Consider the following 25211-nt stretch of genomic DNA (forward strand, 5'->3'; position numbering starts at 1 on the left):
TTTCATCAGATAAATGTTGGAGGGTATGGAAAGGTGGTACATAAATTTTTGGAATTACTATGTACGTCGAAAGAAATATCGTTTGAGCTTCTACTGAATTCACTAAGATGGCTGCCTTTCCAAATTCAAGCCAGGTTTTCCATCTCACTCAGAAGGGGGATCCTCTTGTGGAGAGAACTAGGCCTTCCTGCAATTTGTGGGATCTGGTAGTTGTAAAGTTAAGAGCAGCTACAGTCACTAGTAGGTGCTAGTGAAAATAGAGTTATGTAAGGTGTACTAAACGGAGCAAAGTGTTACTCAGCAATCACAGAATGTGCATCTGCACCTTCCTGCAGGGCACCCGCAAAATATTGTCACAGGTTCTGTTTGCTGTAAATGTATGGGCTTTGGGATGAGATTTGAGGATATAACTTCATGCACAGCAAAGCATCTTTATCTGCCCTACTGGTGAGTTGATAGGTGAGTATCCTATAATAGTTTCTTCTGCAACCCTATGATTTATGCTCTCTGCGCACGAGTTCTCTGCATTGTGGCTTGTGTCTCTCTTTCTGGCTTAGGATAGCTCTGTTTTCACTTACCCCATAAAAACCGGGCCGCTGCCATTATTATTATTATTATTATTATTATTATTATTATTATTATTATCACCATTATTATTATTAGTAGTAGTATACTGCCCTTTACCCACAACATAAAATCACAATATAAAAACACAGCATACATAATAAAAACAAAAACACCCAAAGAATGCCCCATTTAAGATTTACCTGGCTTGAAATAAAAAATTAGCATATCTGAAGAGACCCAGAGCCATTGCAATCTATTTATCAAGGTGCAACACTTGGGGGGGGGCAGAAATAAAAGAGGCTGTTTTTGAGAGGACAGGTGTTCCTCGTGCTTCCATGGCAACTGGCCCTCAAAGAAAGATGTGTTTTTTTAAGCCATTCCCTCTAACCAGCCAGGGACCCAGACCAGAGAACATGTGGTCCTCTGGATGTTATTGGGCTCCCAGCCTCCGTCGGTTTCAGCCGGCATGGCCAGTGGGCAGCGATGATGGCGGATGCAGAGCCACAGGTTCCCCAACTTTGAACTAAGCCAAAAACAGCAGGCTGCCGTTGTTTTTAAAATTATTTTTTTACTTGACAGTGCTACCATCACAAAGAGAGGTGAAAGGACGAGCTCTCTCGCAAGGGTGGATGAGGCGAGGAACCATTTCTGGCCTGAGGCCTAGTGTCAATACTGGGCAGGGCCAGGGGAAACCAGATAGAGCAACTAATGTCAATTTTACTTTTTTGTTAAATTCCCTCCCTGCAGACTACATCATTCAGGCCCGCTAGGCAACCAGAGGGAGCTACCTGGAGCAACCTTAATAATAATAATAATAATAATAATAATAATAATAATAATAATAATATTTATACCCTGCCCATCTGGCTGGGTTTCCCCAGCCACTCGGGGCGGCTCCCAACAGAAGACTAAAGCAGAACAAAACATCAAACATTAAAAACATCCCTAAACAGGGCTGCCTTCAGATGTCTTCTAAAAATCAGACAGTTGTTTATTTCCTTGACATCTGATGAGAGGGCGTTCCACAGGACAGGTGCCACCACCGAGAAGGCCCTCTGCCTGGTTCCCTGTAACCTCACTTCTCGCAGGGAGGGAACCGCCAGAAGGCCCTCGGAGTTGGACCTCAATGTCTGGGGTGAAAGATGGGGGTGGAGACGTTCCTTCAGGTATACTGGGCCGAGGCCATTTAGGGCTTTCAAAGTCAACACCAACACTTTGAATTGTGCTCAGAAACGTACCTTCCCCAACCTTCAGATCTTTTGGCCTGCAACGCTCAAGCCAGCATGGCCATATGATGCAGGGTCTGATGGGATTTGTAGTCCAAAACACCTGCAGATTGCGGGGAGGCTATCCTAGGGCAATGACTAGGTTGCATTGTCAAACTCCTGAGGGATCCGGTATCTGTAAGAGTTGTGCAGAAGGCAGCGTCTTGCCTGGTGTGACTTCTCTGCCTCTGGAAATTCTCCCGCTACTATTGCATGTGAATGAGAAAAGCAGTGTATGCTGAAAATTTCCCATTTGTGTGCAGCTCTTTAAAAAACGACTGGAGCCTTTTCAAGGTCTGGGCCTGACAGCTGTAAGGGGAGCATTTTGCTGCTGCAGCAATAGACGGGAGTGCTTCTATGCTGCTTGGGAACAGCAAAGGGCAAAGAAAGCGTAGAGGGCGTGATATTGTTGGAAGGCAAGGCAGGGCAAGGCAATGAGCAGGGGATCCTTCTGGTGGGATGCTTGGTGGAGGAGGCTAAGGTTCTCCCTATGTGACTTCACAATAGGAAAAACTGCATCTGTTGAATTTCTGCCTGGCACCTGGCTTCTGTTAAGGGGGAATGATCAAAACCTTCATGCAGGTAGGTGAGGAGTCCAGTAGGCTTGAAGTGGGTAAGGATCCTCTCATATCCTTTCAATGCTGACTAATTGCCAATTACAGTGGTACCTCAGGTTAAGTACAGTGGTACCTCTGGTTACGTACTTAATTTGTTCCAGAGGTCTGTTCTTAACCTGAAACGGTTCTTAACCTGAAGCACCACTTTAGTTAATGGGGCCTCCCGCTGCTGCCGCGCCACCAGAGCACGATTTCTGTTCTTATCCTGAAGCAAAGTTCTTAACCCGAGGTACTATTTCTGGGTTAGCGGAGTCTGTAACCTGAAGCGTATGTAACCTGAAGCATATGTAACCCAAGGTACCACTGTACTTAATTCGTTCCGGAGGTCCATCCTTAAGCTGAAACTGTTCTTAACCTGAAGTACCACTTTTGCTAATGGGTCCTCCTGCTGCTGCCACGCCGCTGGAGCACGATTTCTGTTCTCATCCTGAAGCAAAGTTCTTAACCCGAGGTACTATTTCTGGGTTAGCGAAGTCCTTAACCTGAAGTGTATGTAACCCAAGGTACCACTGTACTTGCAATTGGAGCAATTAAATAATGATGGAAGGGTGTCTTTCCCCTATATTTTTAGGATATAATTTTAGTGAGGGAGCTGGTGTTGTTGACTGTTGAGAAGCAGAAGAAAAATAGCCTGGCCTGCTCCTGTGTTTTAAAACAGCATGAATCAGTAGATGAAGCTTTTTACTAACATGATCACCTGCGAATGTGTGTACTGTCAAGCCGCTCTGAAAAAAACGTGGCTGGTTCCAAAGTTGGCAACCCTATTTCTGACGCTGGCAATGATGTTGTGGGTCTATGCCTGTGCGTTATTTTAGGGGAGCTTTGGTTGTGTCCCTCTCACCTATCACTTGTACAAACAGTGTAAGACACTTTCCCAGATCTTGATCAGATGACAGTTTAATATGAGATAGTTAATTCTTAATCCCCTTGCTTAGCTCTGTAAAGCTAAGCGGGGCATGGGTGGACGGCCATTGGGAGCCCCATGCAGACTAATCTCTAAAAGCAGTGTTTCCCAAACTTGGGTCTCCAGCTGTTGTTGGACTACAACACCCATCATCCCTAGCTAGCAAGACCAGTGGTCAAGGATGATGGGAATTGTAGTCCAAAAGCAGCCGGAGACCCAAGTTTGGGAATCACTGCTCCAAAGGAAGTGCTGGATGTGCTTCAAATTGGGTGCTTAATATGGAAGTGGCGCTCTGTGTGCATAAAAGTTTTTCACAACATCCACACAATGCCGTCGGCATCCAAATTTAATCCTGTTACATCCTCCCATTTAATCCAGATTCACCCATTTCTGTGGAAAATCTGATATATATATTTTTTAAGTTAAGTTTCTAACGTCCTGCTTGTAATATCTGAACAACCTGTTTGTGATAGGAAGCCCCCCATCTGGAAGTACCCTAGTAAATAAACAAACTCAGAATTCCTTTAGAATAAGTTGTGCTCATAAAAACCAAGGAAAGCTTTCAAGGGGTTGCTCAGAGTCACGCACAAGCAAGGGTGCATGGACTTTGCGACATAATGAAAGAAGGATAAATCTTTTTTAGAGTGTCCTGCTCACGTAATGGAAATGGGAGTAAATTGAGCTGACCTCCTTCTTAACCAAACCTTTGGCCTGCATTCCAGCCGTACAAACGTCAGAGAGTTACAGATGCACACTCCCCGTGCATCTCCATTGAGCCAATCAAAAGGCATTGCCAGCCAGGTTAAGACACTGAAGGAAGGTGCTGATAGCCAGGGCTGGTTAGGGCCTGGTCTGGAAAGGAACACACAGTCCCAAGATTTGGATAGCGAAGCCTAAGGAGTAGGCCATTGTCATTCCTATTTCGCAGATGGGAGACCGAGGCAGAGCTCTTCCGGTTCCAGATTCCACCGGGCCACACTTCTGTTGATATGCGCCTCTCCATCAGGATGGTACCAAAACTAGAAATCCCCTCTTCTGTGCAGCTCCTTGAGAAGCACGTGATGCCAGCTGTCTCCAGTAATACAGCATGACACAAAGGAGAGTTGTGCTGCAGGGGATAAGTTATGGGGTGATATTCTACCCCCTCTCTGCTTTTTCTCATGGCTTTCCCCATGAAGAATGGGGAACGCATTTTCCACGTGGCCCACACCATCTCTCCTTTAGGGTGGTGCTAAGCTGAGGAATGCTCTGTTGTTGCTTTGTAGATAGCAGTGGTTCTCATTGATATTATATTACCTTCCTGCCCGGCTTATATGGGCTTTCCAGAGGCAACTGATTGGCCATTATGAGAAGCAGAATGCGGGAGTAGATGGACTTTTGGTTTGAACCACCCAGGCAGCTCCTACTTTCTTCAGAAGTTAGAAACATTAAGGCCCTTTGGGGAGAAGGGGGCTTCACCCTGCTTATTCTTTCATTGAGATTCCCACTACCACCACCACCACTCCCTGCAGTTTTGTATCCTGAACTGCAGAGCCTTCAAGTGTCCCTATTTTCCAGGGACGGTCCTGGATTTACAGAAGCTGTCTTAGTTTCTGATTTGATCCCGGAATGTTCCACTTTTCCTTAGGTAAAGGTAAAGGGACCCCTGACCATTAGGTCCAGTTGTGACCGACTCTGGGGTTGTGGCGCTCATCTCGCTTTATTGGCCGAGGGAGCCGGTGTACAGCTTCTGGGTCATGTGGCCAGCATGACTAAGCCGCTTCTGGTGAACCAGAGCAGCGCACGGAAACACCGTTTACCTTCCCGCTGGAGCGGTACCTATTTATCTACTTGTACTTTGACGTGCTTCAAACTGCTAGGTTGGCAGGAGCAGGGACTGAGCAACAGGAGCTCACCCCGTCGCGGGGATTCGAACCGCCGACCTTCTGGTCGGCAAGTCCTAGGCTCTGTGGTTTAACCCACAGCGCCACCCACGTCCCCCACTTTTCCTTAGGATGTCCCTATTTTCATAAGAGAAATGCTGGAGGGTATGGAGTTATGCGACTCCTGAGCCAAGGAGATAAGTAACTATACAGCCTTTAGACAACATCTGAAGGCAGCTCTGTATAGGGAATGTTTTATTGTGTTTTTGTATATGCTGGAAGCTGCTCAGAGTGGCTGGGGCAACCCAGTCAGATGGGTGGGGTATAAAAAATAATAAAGTAAAGTAAAAAAATTAAAGAATAAAAATAATAATTCAATCGGACGTCCCTATTTTCATCAGAGGAATGTTGGAGGGTATGGAATTGCTTGTCCTATTGGCATCATTACATGACATTCTATGTATTACTGAGATGCTCCTGTTATGTACTGAAGTTCTCACCCTGGGCCAGCAGGGGGATATTGTAGATAGTTTTCACTCAGGTCTAAATATGCAAATAAGGGATTGAAAGTGACGTTCTGTGATTGGATAGTTACAGAAAGTGGTTACTGTTGCGTTGTAGTGGAGCTCTATATAAGCAGGCTGGCTGAACCCTTCAGTTCAGTTCTGTTCTGGCCTGTGAATAAACAAGAGCTGTTTGAAGAAGCGCTGTGTCGTCTGATATGTTCACCCACAACTTAACAGCTCCTAGATCCATCACTTTGCCTTTTGACAACTGTTTCTGATTCTCCAACTATGACTGTTTCTGCATCGGGACAGAAACCTAGGAAGAGGCCATATGCTATTCAGACCATTAGTCCATCCACCACAGTATCATCTATACTGATTAGCAGTAGCTTGCTAGGGTTTCAGACTAGGGACATGCCAAACCTTACCTGGAGATGCTGAGGAATGAACCTAGGACCTTCTGCATCTAAGCCAGGTGCTCTAGCACTGAGCTATGTCCCTTCCTCAAAGCCTGGCTGCAGGAGCATGCCAGTCAGCAATCACACTGTTCAAAGTTCGAGTTAACTCTTTATTAGCAAAAACACGATCTGCAGAGAGCTGGCTGAGTGTCAGGCCTAAGGAGCACAGCAGCTCATTCCCGGTGGTCTCACTCCTTGAAAATTCATTGCAGAGACTGAGAGTCCCCATCTCCTCACAGCCATCTACGTTCCCTCTTTTTTCCAGGGCTTTCCCCAGGCAATCTGAGACTGCGCCTGCATGCAGCCAACCTCTGCTCCACCCTTTTTACATCTCTTCTGGTTCTGAGAGACAAGCGGTGCAGGGGAGCTTGTCGCAGTGAGGGGTGGGGAGATAATTGTGACTCTTCAGCAGCCTGCCTCATCTCTGCCTCTTGGCCTCCTTCCTCTCCTGCTTCAGCTTCTACCTTTGATTCTGGACTTCTCTCTGCCACAGACTCTCCCCGCTCCCTAAGCCCTGTTATCTCTTCAGCTTCCAACACCTCCTCTTCCTGGTCTTCTCCCTTTTACCGCTCATAATTGTCCCACCACCACTTCCTGGCTTTGAGCCTTCTTCCGGTGGTGGTTCTCCAGTTGGTTCCTCCTGCCATTCCTCTGCGTCCAACCAGCCCATGACACTGCAGTACTGAATAATAATAATAATAATAATAATAATAATAATAATAATAATATTTATCGATTATACCCCACCCATCTGGCTGGGTTTCCCCAGTCACTCTGGGCAGCTTCCAGCAAGACATTAAAAATACATTAAAACACCAGTCATTAAAAACTTCCCTAAATAGGGCTGCCTTCAAATATCTTCTAAAGGTCAGATAGTTGTTTATTTCCTTGACATCTGATGGGAGGACGTCCCACAGGGTGGGCACCACAGCCGAGAAGGCCCTCTACCTGGTTTCCTGTAACTTTTCTTCTCGCAGTGAGGGAGCTGCCAGAAGACCCTCAGAGCTGGACCTCAGTGTCCGGGCAGATCGATGTGGATGGAGACACTCCTTCAGGTATAGAATCCTCACATCTTGATTACTGGTAATATGCTCTATATGGGTTTTTTTTTTTGGATGGTCCAGAAACTGCAGCTAGTGCAGAATGCTGCCGCTAGATCACACTATGCAAAGATCACAGGACAAGGCCTTCTTTGTAGTAGCACCCCAGCTGAGGAAGTCTCTGCCCTTGGATGTCTACCAAGTTATTAAAATTTTTGTCTTAAAACATACCTGTTCTCTCAAGCCTTTGGAGAGATTTATGGTTTAACTGGTGCCTGGTGCCTTTGTTTGTCTGATATACTGCTAGTAATTATTTTTATATTGAATTTTAGTTTATTAGCATTTTGTGGTTTGATTTTATTTGTGTTGCATATTTAAATATTATACTGGAAACTACCTTGTGGTTTACTCTGTACCGAAAGGCGGCTTATATATTGATAATAATAATAATAATAAATTAATCAAAGCACCTTTTTGTTACAGTTGAAGGTTCAAGGTCTGGATCCAGTAAAGGATTCCTGCTTCTGAAAGGGGCCACATGCATAACAAGGAATTCAAAGATGGCAAGGGCCCATTCATCTCAATTTGTCAAGAAAACAAGGGGAAGGTGGAGGAATGAAGCGAATGAAAGATGATCCTTCTGTTGCCCTACTTTTCACACAGTTCTACCTGAATGGTGAGTTGGTGGACTCCTCCACATGACTGCAAGAGCTTTGAAGATGGGCCACCTGGCTAAAGGGAGTGGGACTTGGGGACAGCGTATGCCATAAGGAAAAGAGGTGTGAATGAATGGATGGATGAGGTTTCTATATATAATCCCATTAGCATGTCCTAGACTGCATGTTTCAGGACTACTGATTGTATACGGATGCTCTTCATAGGTGGGAAGAGGATGCTGATGTTTGTGTCTGTAAGGTACGGCAGTGGGAACTCCTTACATGCTGGAAAGATAAGGAGACAAACTGCAGAAAGAAAACTCACTTTCTAAGTTCAAAAAATACTTGAAATACTGAAAATAAATATTTTGGCCATAGGATATTTGCGTTATAGTGGGATTGGGATTTAACCATGGATGCTATCAGACTGTCACTGTTTTCAGTTTGCGCAGTTACAACAAACCCGTTTCCTCAGGAGATCTGACACACTCTCTCTCTCTCTATATATAATTTTATTTATAATTTTTCAACAGGTAAATAATTCAACAACATTTCATCTATGACTTTCCCTCTCTTCCTCCCTCTCTCCCTCTACGGTTCCCTCAAAATTTCAGTTTATGCTGTATATTACAGTTACTCTATACCTTCGCCTTATCTTACAATAAAAACAAAAAGTTCACCCCCACTGCTGTTCTTACTCAAATCCTATTTGCATTCTAACATTTTTACACTTGAGTTTTAAAGTATTCTGCAAACATTTCCCAATCTTCTTTAAAATCAGTCTCTTTCTGATCTCTAATTTTACACGCCAAACTTGCCAATTCTACATATTTTATTAATTTCAGCTGCCATTTTTCTTTGGTAGGTACCACCTCATCACGCCATTTTTTTGCGTATAATATGTGTGCTGCCATAGTTGCATAAAGAAATCGATTTATCTGGTTTTTGGGGGGTATCTGCTCCAGTTATCTCTAGTAAAAAAAGCTTCCGGTCTTTTGGGGAAAGTTACATTAAATACATTTTTCAACTCATTATAAATCATCTCCCAAAAGTCCTCAGCTACTTTGCACGTCCACCACATGTGGTAAAACGAACCTTCTACTTCTTTACATCTGATGTTTTGTCAGATGTGAACCAATAGCAAAACCCCTGGAAAGTGTGAGATAACGCAGTGTTGTCTAACTTCCCAACAAACAAATCAGGATGAATGCTCAATAAAGAGACTGTCTGGAAGCGTCCTTTGTGCTGGGACACACTAGAGCATCATGAGAAGTAGATCAAATACCTAAAGATTCCTGTGAGCCCGGAGGAGGCTGCCTGCTGTGTCTCTGCATGATTTCCTGCTCTGGGCTTTGGCTCCTTCCAGTCTGCCTTGTGAGCAAGGGTGGCTCCTTCTCCGTTCTCTCTGCATCTGGTGAAGTTGAAGCAATTAATCATTCCCTATGCAGAGGCAGCAGAATTACCTGCCCTCAGAGGAGTCTTTTCATTGCCTCTCTGCATGATTGACTGCTCTTGGTTTGCCTCCGAAACAGGAGTTGTGCCCAGATCAGCGACCCATGCAGAATCACACGGAATAGGCTCCTCTGCGACTGGGTAACTCTAGACCTTGTGCGATATAAAAAGGGTACCTCTAGTTTTAAGTCAGGAAAAAAGGAAAGCTTGCTTCTGCTTGCAGATGCTAGCAAGCCAAGTGCTCCAGAGAATCTAAAAACCAGATGAGGACTTAGCGATTAAACAACTGTGAGATTCTATTTGTTCTCCGCTATAAAAATGTGCAGGAATCAGTTTGTATCCAGGGAAACACCAAACCACAAGGGGGCTCTCAGCTAACTGCCCAGGCATTCAGTTTTGCAAAAAAAAAGAAAAAAGAAAAAAGGACAGAAAATGCCTCCTGACATTTTAACACTGACTGCCCTGGGTGGTTTGGGAATCACAACAGATCCTCCCTTCAGGTGTCAGAAGAACATGGTGTGGGGTTTCTTTGGAATCCATGCCAACCCTGCAGTGTATTGCAGGCAGTTCTCATGGTGGGGTTTTTTTGCATCACGTGTGGCAAAACTGCCCGCATGAAAAGGGGATGATGCCACGCCAGGGACGCTGGGTGCCCTGTCAACTTCACGTCTCAGCATAAAAAGGTAAAGGGACCCCTGACCATTAGGTCCAGTCGTGGCCGACTCTGGGGTTGTGGCGCTCATCTCGCTTTATTGGCCGAGGGAGCCGGCGTACAGCTTCCAGGTCATGTGGCCAGCATGACTAAGCCGCTTCTGACGAACCAGAGCAGCACACGGAAACACCGTTTACCTTCCCTCCAGAGTGGTACCTATTTATCTACTTGCACTTTGACGTGCTTTCAAACTGCTAGGTTAGCAGGAGCAACGGGAGCTCACCCCATGGCGGGGATTCGAACCGCCGACCTTCTGATCGGCAAGTCCTAGGCTCTGTGGTTTAACCCACAGCGCCACCCGCGTCCCCTACGGCTCAGCATAGCTGTCAACTTTTCCCTTTCCTTGCAAGGAATCCTATTCGGAATAAGGGAATTTCCCTTAAAAAACGGGAAAAGTTGACAGCTATGCGGCTCAGTCCCTCCTGAGTGTTCTTCTCTCGAGGGCGGTCTTTTGTATCAGGAGATTTGTGTGTTGTCAGTCGTGTGGCTTTGATTTCTGCCATTTATTTATTTTGTTTTCCAGCTGCATGAGGAAGGGAGCCTTGCCCATTTTCTCCAGCGGCAGGCGTTAGGACCTTGCGGAAAGCAGACACTCTGGCCCTGGATTCCAAGCTGGCTTGCCTTGGTGACGTAAGCCAGAAGCCCTGTCTCTCTCTCTCTCTCTTTTCTGTGTGTGAGTGTGTGTGTGAGTGTGTGTGTGTCTCTCTCTCTCTCTCTCTTCCCCCTCTTCCCCCTCCCTTCCCAAGCTCTCTAACATTAAAGCGAAAATGCTCCTTTCTGTGCCTCCTCGTGCAGGGATCGCCACTTTTGGCTACAGCAAGAGCAACAAGAAGGTAAGGAAGAAGCCAGTCCTGGCTCCCCACCACCTCACCTCCCCTTTCTGCTTCCTATTGCCAAGATCTTGGAAACGTCCTTGGCTCAGAGACGGGAGGAGAAGTTAAAAAAAAAGGGGGGGGTTTGAGGAAAACCAGGGTTGCCTTCCCCACCAGCCCGCTGTGGTGGTGTTGGTGTCTGAAGGGGAGACAGATCTTGCCAATTATTTGGGGAGGTTAGGCAGCTAGGAGGTTGGCTTCCCAACAGGGAAGCCCACCTCCTGGGTTGGCTGATCTTGGCCTCTGTTCCGGGGTGACCCCCATCCGCCCCTCGCACCGCCAGACCCCGCTTGCCAAGGCCGGAGTCTTCCCAAGGGCGACTTTGAGTCCGGAGCGATGGGGACGAAAAAATAGAATAAAAAAAAAAAAAAAGCTGGGTAGACCAGAACAACAGGCAGCGAAATCACAGCACTTCGTGAATCTCCCTGGGACATTAATATTCTGTGGGTTCCTCCCTGCACCCCTGATTATGGGGTGTTTGGTTTCTCGTCTGGGTTTCTTTTTTTTTTTTTTTTGGCTACGGGAACGGAGGACCTGCATCCAGGAGGGGCTGGGTACTGGAAGCAGGCAGTTCAAATTCTAGGCATGGGGTGTTCACACCAGGATCAGACTGAGGCCTTGTTTTTTAACCCTCTCCTGGCTCTTTCCAGGGGGATGGAGACTTCTGAAGCCACCCCCAGCGGGGTATTCTCGAGGGTGGGGTTCCAGGATGTGGTTTCTATGGCATCCACGTGTTCTGAGGAAGAGTGTGCCATAAAGGAGGCTTCCCCCCCTTCCTCTCCCTCCGCCCTTTCTGCTCCCCACATCTGGGGTGAGGCGAGAATACTCTGCATGCCAGGGAAGATGGGACATGTAGCTTGCAGGAGGATGCGAGGGAGCTGTAAGAAATGGGGGCTTGAACCCAGCACCACCCCCTCCTCCTCAGGACTGTCATTCGGAACCTGAATAGCCTTGTCAGGTTTGGAAAATGCATCTTGACTAGCCTGGGTATTTATTTGAACGTGTAGATTATTTCCCCCTCTGGCAAGAAATGTGGTCTAGCAGTACTCTAGGGTTTCAGGGAACCCCAAGTTATATCTCTAGCCAGGGCAGGGAAGAAGGATAGAAGGGGGAGACCCCCGGGAAGTTGGAAATAGGAGCCCAGACTTCTGGCATTTTAAATATCCACCTTATCTCTATTGTTGATTCACTGTGTGACCTTGTATGCATATGGTGTTGGGTGAAAGGGGTGGTGGTGGCAGGGGAGAATAAGCTTGTTACCTGTTCTGTGCCTCAGTTTCCTCTCTGTCCGTCCCCGGGACTGTGGAAGATCTACAGCAAATGTGAAAATTGCAGGCACTATAGTAATGCGTTTGGACAGAAACCTGGGGTAGAGGGGGAAGGCCCAATTTGGGGCATTAATTGTGTTTATCCATATTAGGGATGAGTATGGCACTCAAAGGAACTGTGGCTGTCTTAGCCATCTCGTTGCGCCTCCCTGCCAACCTCTTTTTGAAACTGGGTGACATTTTCCCATCCTGACCATTGACTGATGTGGAATTTGTAGAAATAGGCAGATATGGGGCGGGAAGACCTCTGCATTGATGGAGGGGCTGTCTGTGCCAATAAGGAGCAGGGCAGCATTTTGTGATGGGTGAGCTGTGGACACATATTAGTGGCTTGTCCTGTTAAAACGATGACAACAAGGACAAATAGCCAACAGCGCTGGCACGGTTATTATAATTGGTGATTCAAGGTAAGACTGAAACCATATCACCAGTCGTGTGTGCACACACACTCATGTGCACATATTCCACCTATGCCTCCGTATGCATAACTTGACATTTGTGTGTTTTATTTCTTTTGACACTTTATATACTGCTTTATTACAGTCCTCTAAGCAGTGCATTGTATGGGTGGGTTATCTGTGCGTGTTTCAAAATGTTCTTGTTATGAGTGCGTCTTGGAGTACTTTCAAGTGACTTTCCGGGGGCTAGCATGTTGTTTCATGGATTTGGTGCTGCTGGTGCCACTCCAGTGCTCAGGAACTTGCCCTCGTGTCTGTGTGCACATTTATTTGTGTGCGTGCATAGGTGAGCAGGTGCAACTGTGGCCGCGTGTATACAGTCTCATCCTTGATTTGATTGACAGCTAACGTGGGTGCTTAAGGCTGAATTTGGATAATCATGATTGGGGGTCAGGTCATTTGCGGTGTGTAGTATTTGCGTAGCCATGTGTGAGAGTGAGACTTTTCTAAGTTTGACAGATGATCAGTGATCTCAAAACTATGTGTGTATGTAGGACTACAATACATGCAGATCACCTGAGTTGGAATACTTCATCCTCGGCTTCAGCTAGCAGCATCCTTGACCTAAATGCAGGAAATGGAAATGAAACCCATTGATTTTAATGAATCTTAATTCCAGGCACTGTGTTTAAGAGTGGGGTGTCAGGTGGTGGGTGTAGGTACTGACCTTTAAAGCCCTAATGGCTTCAGCCCAGTATATCTGAAGGAGCATCTCCACCCCCATCGTTCAGCCCAGACACTGAGGTCCAGCTCCGAGGGCCTTCTGGTGGTTCCCCCATTGCAAGAAGTGAGGCTACAGGGAACCAGGCAGAGGGCCTTCTCAATAGTCGTGCCCACCCTATGGAACGCCCTCCCGTCAGATGTCAGGGAAATAAACAACTCTCTGACTTTTAGAAGACATCTGAAGGCAGCCCTGTTTAGGGAAGTTTTTAATGTTTGATGTCTTACTGTGTTTTAATTGGTTGGATGCTGCCCAGAGTGACTGGGGCAATACCATGATCAAAATAACGAGACAATAACAATAACAACAACGAGAAGGCACTTAAGCTACTGGTCCACATGTTTATTTCTTTATTTATAGAAGTATTTCTATACCATCCTCTCTCACCAAATATTGTGGTAGTGCACAGGGTTATAAAACTGTTAAAAAGCCATTAAAAGCAGTACGGGACCATCATTGAAATGACTGGCTGCTCCAGAAAATGTTAAACAATTGCATAGACCTGTTGGTGTAAAAGCGTCTTGCAAGAGTCAAAAGCGAGAGTGCCTGCTGAATCTCTGCTGCAAGAGTATTTCATGGTATGAGACTGGCGACACTAAATGGTCGACTTCTGGTTAAGGTGAGTTGGGCCTCTGTAACACGGAAAACAACTAACAGTGCTCCTTGGGATGATTTCAGTGATAAGGATACAAGGGCTCAGGCAGTCCTTAAGCACTCCTGGACGCGAGTTGTTCAGGGATTTGTATATCAGCCCATGAGCCTTGAACCTGGGCCAGTAACGTAGGGGCAGCCAGTGTAGATGTTTGAGCAGAGGGGTCAAATAATTGTAGAGTTGGAAGGGACCCTGAGGATCATCTACTCCAGAGGTCAGCAAACTTTTTCAGCAGGGGGCCGGTCCACATTCCCTCAGACCTTGTGGGGGGCCGGACTATATTTTGAAGAGAAGAAAAAGAACAAATTCCTATGCCCCACAAATAACCCAGAGATGCATTTTAAATAAAAGGACACATTCTACTCATGTAAAAACACCAGGCAGGCCCCACAAATAACCCAGAGGTGCATTTTAAATAAAAGGACACATTCTACTCATGTAAAAACACCAGGCAGGCCCCACAAATAACCCAAAGGTGCATTTTAAATAAAAGGACACATTCTACTCATGTAAAAATATGCTGATTCCTGGACCGTCCGCGGGCCGGATTTAGAAGACAGTTGGGCTGGATCCGGCCCCCGGTCCATAGTTTGCTTACCCATGATCTAGTCCAACCCCCCGCAAGGCAAGAATATGCAGCTGTCCCATTCGAGGATCAAACCTGCAACCTTGAGGTGTTATCAGCAACACACTCTAACCAACTGGTTGTCACGTGCTGTTGGCCATCTGCCCCCATCAGCAATCTAGCCGCTGCGTTCTGTACAGTGTTAGAAACTCGGATATATAAGCTAGGTGCCAAATGGCTCCTTAAACCAGGGTTACGGTCTTGAAACGAAATGGCTAGTTTCCCTTTGGGGGCCAGACGACTCAAATGTCATATTTTTCAATACGACTTTTTGGTTCCTGAAATTCATTCTGATTGTGCAGATAAAATATAACAGGTAGGATTCTACAGGATGCGATGCTAGTGTGTGAAAACAGTCAGGATCCAAGGGTGCCCAGGCATGCACCTCCAGATGGTGGAGACGGCAGGCTCCATCCTTGCCCCCGGGCATCTTAACTTGTTTGCAAGTGGCCTATAGCCAGGTGCAAAGTGCACCTGGCGAATTTCAAACGCTGGTCCTGTACTAGCTACGGTTTCCAGACCAGTCGCACAATAGAATGCATTGCAGTAATCTAGTCTTGCTGTTACCCATGCAGGGACTACAGTGGCTAAGTTATCCAGATCCAGACATGGCTGTAGCTGGTGGATCAGACAAAGCTGGTAAAAGCTGTTGCATTGCTCATGGGAATGCAGCTAACCAGAGAAATGCCTGCATGTGTGAAGGAGTGTCTGTTTGTAGGATGGGATAAATGTGCACATTATAAACATGTTTCCTGGGTCTTTTGATACACGGGTTTGTGTCTCTGGTTGTGGAAGTTGCATTTCCCAACTTCTAACTCTGTATGGACTGTTTTGCTGATCCCAGCATTGACCTGTGTTCTCTTAAGACTGTATAAAATTAATATCTTACTGAAATGGATTGGATAGGCAAGGGAAGACTGTCTTCTGGAAGCAAAGAGAATTCTGTGCATTACAATTTGCTGATACTCTGCAGTTTTTCTGTTTTTGTTTTTTTGCTAATAAGTGGAAATACTCTCAGTTGGAAACGTAGCTATTTATACCTCCTTGCAATTCTTGGTCACTTTGGGCTTTAAAAAGACTTTTAAAAACTATATTAAGTTATGGGGTCATGGTTGAAGTTTTAAAAACGAAATAAAATTGGAAGATCTTAATTGGATCCAAATGAGCCTTTTAAAAAAAATATTATCTGAATTTTCCCCTGTCCTCTCTCCAAGGAGTTGTGGGCAGTGTGTAGGTTTTTTCTTCCCTGTTGCATCTGCCACTATTTATTTATTTCTTAAATTTGTAGCTTGCCTTTCCTGCAAGGAGCTTAAGGAGGCATATATGGGTCTTCCTCTCTCACATTTCAGCCTTGCAGCAACCTCACAACAACCATAGGATCATAGAGTTGTAAGGGGCATGGAAGGACATCTAAGCCAAACCTCCGAATTTGCAGGAGACGCAACTGAGTATCTCTAACAAGAGGCCATCCAGGCTCTGCTTAAATTTGTCTCCACCTAAGGAGAGCCTGCCTCCTTCCAAAGCGAACTATCCGAACAGCTCTCTTAGGAAGCAGCTCCTAATGTTTACCCCACAATCTGTTCCCTTGCAACGACCATCGACTGGTTCTGGTCCTGCCGCCTGCCGCAATGGCAAACAGGTCTGCTCCATTTTCCGTGTAGCATCTTTTCAGATACAGTGGTACCTCGGGTTACAGATGCTTCAGGTTACAGATGCTTCAGGTTACAGACTCCGCTAACCCAGAAATAGTACCTCGGTTTAAGAACTTTGCTTCAGGATGAGAACGGAAATCGCATGGCGGCGGCATGGCATCAGCGGGAGGCCCCATTAGCTAAAGTGGTACCTCAGGTTAAGAACAGTTTCAGGTTAAGAACGGACCTCCAGAACGAATTAAGTTCTTAGCCCGAAGTACCACTGTACTCAAAGACAACTATCATGTCAGTCTTCTGTTCCCCAGGCTGAGCACACCCGGCTCTTTCTGTTGTTTCTCCCAGGACTCGTTTTCCAAAACTGTTCACCATCCTGACCTCCCTCCTCTTGGTGAACATTCTGCTTAAAAAAGAATTGGGCAGAGTAGTCCTGAAGTGGTCCAGCCAGTGCATTTCATTTCATTTTTTCATTTCACTTTTAATTTTCATACCGCCTTTCTATATTACTGTATGCAGGGCGGTTTACAAGCCAAAGAAGCAACAAAGACCGCGCACACCTTATAGCAATCTGTTCCAATACCAAAATGTCAAAATAAAAACTTTAAAGAGCTTATATCAAATAATGTAATATTCACTAATCCATTATAATATAACAGAACACGATAAAATTAAATACCAACAAATAATAATTAAATAGAAATTCACTCTTAACAGGTACAATAACTTCTAAACTATAATCAATAAAAATAACAGCAAGTCACAGTGTCTAAAATAACACAGTACAAATGGAGAAACAAAGACACACAACTTATAAAATTATTTTTATACTCCTCCTCTCTTCCCAGCTGCTTCTGCAGTTCCTAAAGTCATGGTCTGGGAAAGGCTCCTAGAGCTGCAAGGTGCCACAAGGCAGGTGGAAAAAGCCATTATGCAGAATAGATTGGAACTGTTAGTCCAGTGATCTGGACGTGGGGCTCCTGTAAATACAGCCTGAGATTGCTTAACTTTTTGAGTAGCCACATCGCAGTGCCGGCTCATGTCCTGCTTGTGATCCACTAAGACATCTTATTCCTGTCCTATACTTCAATCTCTTTTACATTTATCTCTGGTGAAACATTCATGTTTTGGGTTTTGTCCAGTGTTCCAGCCTCTCAAGATGATTTTGAATATTGATTCTGGGCCCATCCAGACTGCTGTTTTGTTGTGGGCGTATAAAGCAACATATGTTTGATTCATTAATAGCACATTTGAAGTGGATTTAAACTGGACTGTCCACACATCTCCCCAGTTTATAAGTTGCTGTGCTTCCTTAATGATCCTGCCTTAATGCACCCACACTTTCGCTCTGTCTATGTTCCCGCCATTCCCAATCCACTCCTTTCCCCCTTGAACACAAGTTGATGAAACCGTGCGGCCATATTTCCAAATTTTTATTTTTTGGCTGCAATTGCTGTGCCAACCATGCTCGGTTGCAGGAAAAAGCAAGCAAGCAAGCAAACAGGAATGCCAGCAGATGACATCAACAGGAGGTATGTAGGAACGGCTTAAGCTTCTCTCGCCTGTTGCCTTTTTTCGAGTGTAAGTTCGTTGCGCTATGACGCCATACTGCCAGGTTCTTATGTTCAGGCTGTGATAAACCATCATTTCTTTCCATCCCCTAGTAGGCCTGGGTGACGCTTTGATACATTGCCTGAAACCGGTTTGAATTTAAAATCGTGAGAGCGATTTTAGAATTCATGATCAGGAAATGTAACGAGAATCCCTGGTGCGTCGTGATGCCTGACTGGCAGTCTGCAAAGGCAGCTTGCGCATCCCGAACCTGAAAGTTCAGGTGAGCAGAGTGGGTTAGGTGCGAGAGCCGAGTTTCCGTTTACCTGCCAGGAAAAAATACAAATAGCGCTGGTCCAAGGAATCTCCAAGGGTGGCGCTGTGGGTTAAACCACAGAGCCTAGGGCTTGCCGATCAGAAGGTTGGTGGTTCGAATCCCCGCAACAGGGTGAGCTCCCGTTGCTCAGTCCCAGCTCCTGCCAACCTAGCAGTTCGAAAACAGGTCAAAGTGCAAGTAGATAAATAGGTACCGCTCCGGCGGGAAGGTAAACGGTGTTTCTGTGTGCTGCTCTGGTTCGCCAGAAGTGGCTTAGTCATGCTGGCCACATGACCTGGAAGCTATGCGCCGGCGCCAGTAAAGCGAGATGAGCGCCGCAACCCCAGAGTCGGCCACGACTGGACCTAATGGTCAGGGGTCCCTTTACCTTTACCTTTCTGTGTGTGAGAGAAAAGGGGAATGATACCTCTTCTGGGATGAATCCTGCAATGTGATACATGCATTCATCATAATCAATGAACGTAGAATGCTTTCCCCCCTTTATAACTATTTCCCCCCCCCCACACGCAGATTTACTTGACCCCAAACTGCTGCGATTGCAACTGGACTGTTATACATACAAGGGAGCTAGCGCACTGCAGTCGTCCGGTCAGGGACAGCCTGTTTGAAGCGCCCTCCAGATGCTGCTGCACTACAACTCCCATCATCCCTTGCCTTTGTCCATGCTGCTTGGGGCTGCTGGGAGTTGGAGTCCAACAATGTTTCGGGTGGTGCTACACTGACTACCCCTGGGTTAGAGTGCTGGGCTCGGGCCAGGAAGATCTGGGTCCAAGTCGTTACTCAGCCACAAAGGCTACTGGGTGATCTTGGACCAGTTTCTCTCTCTCTCTTAGTCTCACCTGCCTCACAGGGTTGTTGTGAAGATAAATTGGAAGGGCGGGGGGCACACACCACGTATTTTGCCTTATGTTCCTTGGAAGAAGGGCAGGATATGAAGTGTAGTGAAGTGACATTGTCAAAAAGAGATGATGTCTATGTGGAAGCCAGCCCCTTTGAATCCAGCGGGGCTTAGTGGTCATCCACACTTTATTTTTCCTGCTGTTTTCTCCCAGGAAAACGTATTTTTGTTGGGTTTTTTTTTCCTGATTTAGCACTAAAGAGCTGGTTTTCCAGGGGAAAGCAGTGGAGGAAAGGCAAAGCTGCTCAGATCTGTGGCTAGAAAGCACGGGGCAAGCGGCAAACCGCTCAGACCCACGGGACCAAGAGGAAGTGTGGGTGAGCCCTCACTCCCAGGTCAGTGGATCTAGTGGATAGCAGCAGCAGATCTCTTGAATCGGGCAGCAATCCCGCTGCTGTTCTTCTCATAAGGCAGAGGCGGGCAAGGGGCAGCCGGGGGAAGCTAAGCCAGAGGGAACAGAAGTTTGCCTATGAGCGTGGAGTGAGTTCATGGCAGAAGGAAGTTTGGAACCAGGGACTTCATTCAGTCACTCCCAAAAGCAAGAATCAGCTGAATTAATTGGAGGAGGAGGCAGACTCCAAATGGTGACTCATCCGGCGTGGACTCCTCAGAGGGTGGTTAGTTCTTACTCTTGCACACTCTAAAATTATAACCTCTTTTTGTGTGTGTGTGTGTGTGTGTGTGTGTGTGTGTGTGTGTGTACCTAGTTTATTTCAGAGGTCAAAAGTCCCCACCCCACTCCCCGCAATCCCACGAGGTGGGAAACACCAGTTTATGGGCAGATCCCTATGGTTGTAAGAGTGAGAAGGGCAGCAGATTTGTGTCCTGCCTCTGTATTTTTGCTCCATCAAAGGAAGCAGAAGCCTTTGAGATACACACACACACACACACACACACACACACACAGTGGTACCTCGGGTTACATACGCTTCAGGTTACGTACGCTTCAGGTTACAGACTCCGCTAACCCAGAAATAGTACCTCGGGTTAAGAACTTTGCTTCAGGCTGAGAACGGAAATCTGGCGGCGCGGCAGCAGCGGGAGGCCCCATTAGCTAAAGTGGTGCTTCAGGTTAAGAACAGTTTCAGGTTAAGAACAGACCTCTGGAACGAATTAAGTACTTAACCCGAGGTACCACTGTACACACAGTGGTACCTCGGGATGTGAACGGGATCTGTTCCGGAGCCCCGTTCGCATCCGGAAGCGAACACAACACACATCTGCACGTGCACGGGTCATGTTTCGCCACTTCCGCGCATGCGCATGATGTCATTTTGACTGCGCATGTGCGCGGGGCAAAACCCGGAAGCAACGCGCTCCGTTACTTCCGGGTCGCCACAGAGCGCAACCCGAAAATACTTAACTTGAAGCACATTTATCCCGAGGTATGGCTGTATTTGTAAAGCAGAATTGGACCCATGCAGCCTATCAAGTGCAACTTGGACTGTATAATCATAAAATTGGGCCACAAGAGGGTCTAACTCCCTGCAACCAGAAATCCTTTTGCCTGATGTGAGGCTCAAACTCACAACCCTGATATTAAGAGTCTCATTCTCTACTGACTGAGGAACAAGTTGGGGCTTCTTCCTCCTCCTGTCATAGAATTTGGCATTTGGAATGGGTGGGACGGCTGTATCCCCCCACTCAGCAGATGTCCAGGGGTCCAGTTTGCTGCCTGGTGCTCTGATGGTGCCTCTCCTTGCTTCCCCCCATGTCTCCAAGCCTTGCTGTACCATTCAGACATAAATTCCTACCTTTATCTCTCTCTCTCTCCCACTCCTCTTGGTGCCACCCAGACAACGTGGTTATTGGAAGGTGTATAAATACTGTTAATAAAATAAATCATGGGTAGGAGGCGCCTTCCACAGTCGACCTTCCTTCCGCTCAAGCTGACGGTGCTGGGCGGCAGCAGAACTATTTTGTTATCTTCTAATCTAAGTCCAGGACAGAAGAATGCCTGTGTGTTTTCAGGGCGGCAAAGGTGTTTGCAGACCACCTGCCGCACTTGCAATGTTAGGTCTTCTTTTCACCCTCCCTGTTAGCAGGAGTAGCATTCAGACACCTCGCGGTCTGTTCTTCCGCTCAGAAAGCATCTTCAAATCGGTGGGGGGTAACGCTGTTCATTGATTCTCCATATGTAGAATCTGGCACGTGTGTTACTGAGATTCTCTCCTCTCCTCTCTCTCTCTTTCTTCCTTTGTAAAGCAAATTTCAAGCCTCCACAAAGTTTGAAAATAAGCAGTCACTGGCCACGTTTCCACATAAGGCTAAGCCATGGTTTGTTTTAGCCATGGTTTGTTGAACAAACCAGTCTCAGTCTCACATAACAAGCACAGCTGTTTTGCCTGCTAATTTGTTTCGTTTTACATCTACTCTTGCCTTGCACTGAAATAAACCAGAATTAAGCCAGGATGCTGGGTTTCAGATGTAACAAGAAACCATGGGAAGCTGATATCAAACCCGTTGTTCCATATCCTGGCTTGTTGTTCATATTTTAGTTCGTTGACTGCAGCGAGTTTGGATGTGCAAACTGCTGTTCAGCCGAACAAACCACGGCTGAATGTTATGTGCAAGCCGGAAGTAGTAGTAGTAGTAGTAGTAGTAATAATAATAATAATAATAATAATAATAATAATAATAATAATAATTTATTATTTGTATCCTGCCCATCTGGCTGGGTTTCCCCAGCCACTCTGGACGGCTTCCACAGAGACCAAAAATACACTAAAATGTCACAGATTAAAAACTTCCCTGAAGCCTTAAGATGTCTTCTGAATGTCAGGTAGTTGTTTATCGCTTTGACATCTGATGGGAGGGCATTCCACAGGGTGGGCGCCACTACCGAGAAGGCCCTCTGCCTGGTTCCCTGTAGCTTTGCTTCTCGCAGTGAGGGAACCGCCAGAAGGCCCTCGGCGCTGGACCTCAGCGTCTGGGCAGAACGATGGGGGTGGAGACGCTCCTTCAGGTATACTGGAAGTGATTTCAGAATTCAAGAGGCAGCACTCCAAACCTATTACTGGTTGCCTCCAGACTGTCAGTGTTTGACAGGAGGGATTCAGTCTGGAAATCGAGGTTTGTGCCATTAAGAACGGGTTAAAGTGCTTTGTTGTACTAGGGCAACAAATCCACTGTAAAACAAAACAGGCTTTTTGCAGTTAAGAAAGTGATGGGGAGATGCACTGAAAAGCACGGGTTGAATGAATTACTAACTGGTAGATGTATAACCATACTGCTGTCAGCAAATTGGAATGAACGTTCATTGTTGTATAACCCCCCTGCAAACAAATCAGAACAAATGTTCAGTAAAGTGTGGACATAGCCCAACTTCCATGTAAGCTTTGTATAAACAGATTAAGATGAATGCTCAATAAGATGGGTTGCCTGGAGGAGCCCCGCTTTCTTTGTACTTCTCTTTTGCCCATCTTTTGTGGAACTCTTCATTTTAGAATCAAATAATGGTAGTTGGAAGGGACCCGAAGTCCTGCAATGTAGGAATCTCAACATGCGGTCCCCCATCCAATTTGAAATCATACCAGACCCTGCTTAGCTTTGCAAAAGTGATAGCTGTTATATCGCTGTGCCACTGTAATCTGAGACAACTTAGTATTTTGGATTCAGAAGAAGGCTGGAAAATAAAGTTCGCTGATATAAACCATAGTGATCTGCAGACTTTTTAGTGTTTATAAATCCTCCTGCATGGTCCACGGCCTAGGACCCTCGTACCTACGGGACCGCCTCTCCCGGTATGCCCCACGGAGGACCTTAAGGTCCATAAATAGCAACACCCTAGTGGTCCCGGGCCCTAAGGAGGTTAGATTAGCCTCAACCAGAGGCAGGGCCTTTTCAACACTGGCTCCAGCCTGGTGGAACGTTCTGCCTCATGAGACCAGGGCCCTGCAGGATCTGATTTCTTTCCGCAGGGCCTGTAAGACAGAGTTGTTCTGCCTGGCCTTTGGCTTGGAGCCAGTTTGATTCCCTCCCCCTCTTTATTTTTCCTTCTCTTCCTGTGATGAGGCTGCATTTTAATATTTTAATCTTTTAATATTTTAATGTTGTATTTTAATCTTGTTTTTTAAGTGGTATTCATTCAATTTGTTTTTATTATTGCTTGTTAGCCGCCCTGAGCCCAGCCTTGGCTGGGGAGGGTGGGGTATAAATAAAAATTCTTATTCTTTTCTTATTCTTATTATTAAGTAGAGGGTTACCCTCTGAAGGATGCGTTTCAGAGGAAGTGTTAACATGGTCACTGGAGTCCAAACACAATCAGGCAGGCTAGCAGCCAGATTTCGGATTTGAAGTTAGGCTGGGGATGACCATTGAGAGTTGAAGGCAGTGCAAAAGAGAGATTGGTGTTCCTGTATACAGACATGATGCTTTCATCTCGGGTGGATAACATTTTGGAAGGTTTTGTTTCTTTTTTTTTAAAAAAAAGATATTTATTGAAGTTTTACAAAAACATAAATTTAAAAAGGTCATATAAAAAGAAAGAAATACAAAAAAAAAAAAAGAAAAATACATGAAAAAGGAAAAAGAAGAATAAAAACAAATCCATTTTTTGTAACCCTAACTCATTATCTTATTTCCTTGGCCTCCTCACACCTCCCCTTTTTGTATTCCCATTTAAGTAATCAAATCAGCAAATCCTTACCCTCTTTCGTTTATCTTAACTCTGTATCTTAACATATCATAACTCTATATTTTCATCCATTATCAATTCAATTTTGCATACTCTTGTTAACTTTGTTGCTAATGCCACTTATTTTCAATCCAACATCATTTTAACATTCATTAATTTTACAGTGTTTCTGCAGATAGTCTTTAAATTTCTTCCAGTCTTCTTCCACCAACTCTTCTCCCAGGTCTCGGATTCTGCCAGTCATTTCCGCCAATTCCATATAGTCCATCACCTTCATCTGCCACTCTTCCAGGGTGGGTAAATCTTGTGTCTTCCAATACTTTGCAATCAGTATTCTTGCTGCTGTTGTTGCGTACATAAAGAAAGTTCTGTCCTTCTTTGGCACCAGTTGGCCGACTATGCCCAGGAGAAAGGCCTCTGGTTTCTTCAGGAAAGTATATTTAAATACCTTTTTCATTTCATTATAGATCATCTCCCAGAAAGCCTTAATCTTTGGGCACGTCCACCAAAGGTGAAAGAATGTACCTTCATTCTCTTTACATTTCCAACATTTATTATCGGGCAAATGATATATTTTTGCAAGCTTGACTGGTGTCATATACCACCTATATATCATTTTCATAATATTCTCTCTTAAGGCATTAGGAAGGTTTTGTTTCTAAAAGGTGTTTGAGGCTGCTGCCAGAGGAGGCAGGTAAAACAATATCACTATGTCCCTTTCTCTTTCTTTTGATTATGCTTCCAAGCAGTTAATGCCTTCTATCACCTGTCGAAGGTAACACTCCCACAGGCGGCGGCGAAGCAAAATGGGTGTATGTGTGTGTGTATAGATAGATAGTTGTCGTGCACATCCTGGGAACTGATGCCTTTCTCAGACCAGTCTCATAAACGTTAGACTGCCTCCCACTTTATTTGCTCATACTTTTGCAAGTGGCTATTCTTGATGAATAGCCTGCCAACCTTGATGAATAGCTCCTGCCAACCTAGCAGTTCGAAAGCACGTCAAAGTGCAAGTAGATAAATAGGTACCGCTCCGGTGGGAAGGTAAACGGCATTTCTGTGCGCTGCTCTGGTTCGCCAGAAGTGGCTTAGTCATGCTGGCCACATGACCCGGAAGCTGTACGCCGGCTCCCTCGGCCAATAAAGCGAGATGAGTGCCGCAACCCTAGAGTCCGTCACGACTGGACCTAATGGGCAGGGGTCCCTTTACCTATTCTTGATGATGTCTCTGTTCAGGGATGATGAAGATATATAGCATATGGCGACTCTTACAGCTCGAATAATAAAGCCTGGAATATTTGGCATATTGTGATTGTTTCACATTTGTATCCTGTTCTTCCAGCCATGTAAATAAGCCCATAAAAACTACTAGCCTGCAATAAAGATTAAAAAAAAAAAAAAATTTAGGTCGGTGGAGGCTGACAGACAGAAAGCTCTGTCCCTCCTGT

The 25211-nt window shown here is 45.7% G+C and overlaps 1 protein-coding gene across 2 annotated transcripts in view; it reads left to right on the plus strand.

Moving 5' to 3' along the window:
* The first annotated feature begins 297 nt into the window (after positions 1-297).
* Positions 298-25211, plus strand: part of RBMS2 (RNA binding motif single stranded interacting protein 2) — a 90814-nt gene continuing 65900 nt past the window's right edge. The window contains exons 1-3 of one of the 2 annotated variants that reach the window (XM_083599424.1): positions 298-459; positions 7703-7895; positions 10563-10669. Coding sequence is in view for 1 of the 2 variants with exons in the window: in XM_083599423.1 (XP_083455549.1) it covers positions 10807-10872 (66 nt within the window). In the remaining variant the exon portion in view is untranslated. Of the gene's footprint in view, positions 460-7702; positions 7896-10562; positions 10873-25211 lie in introns of those variants that run through there. The other variant, XM_083599423.1, reaches the window with a different exon arrangement.

This window comes from Podarcis filfolensis, assembly GCF_964270895.1.
Source record: "Podarcis filfolensis genome assembly, chromosome: 2".
Taxonomy (NCBI): Eukaryota; Metazoa; Chordata; class Lepidosauria; order Squamata; family Lacertidae; genus Podarcis; species Podarcis filfolensis.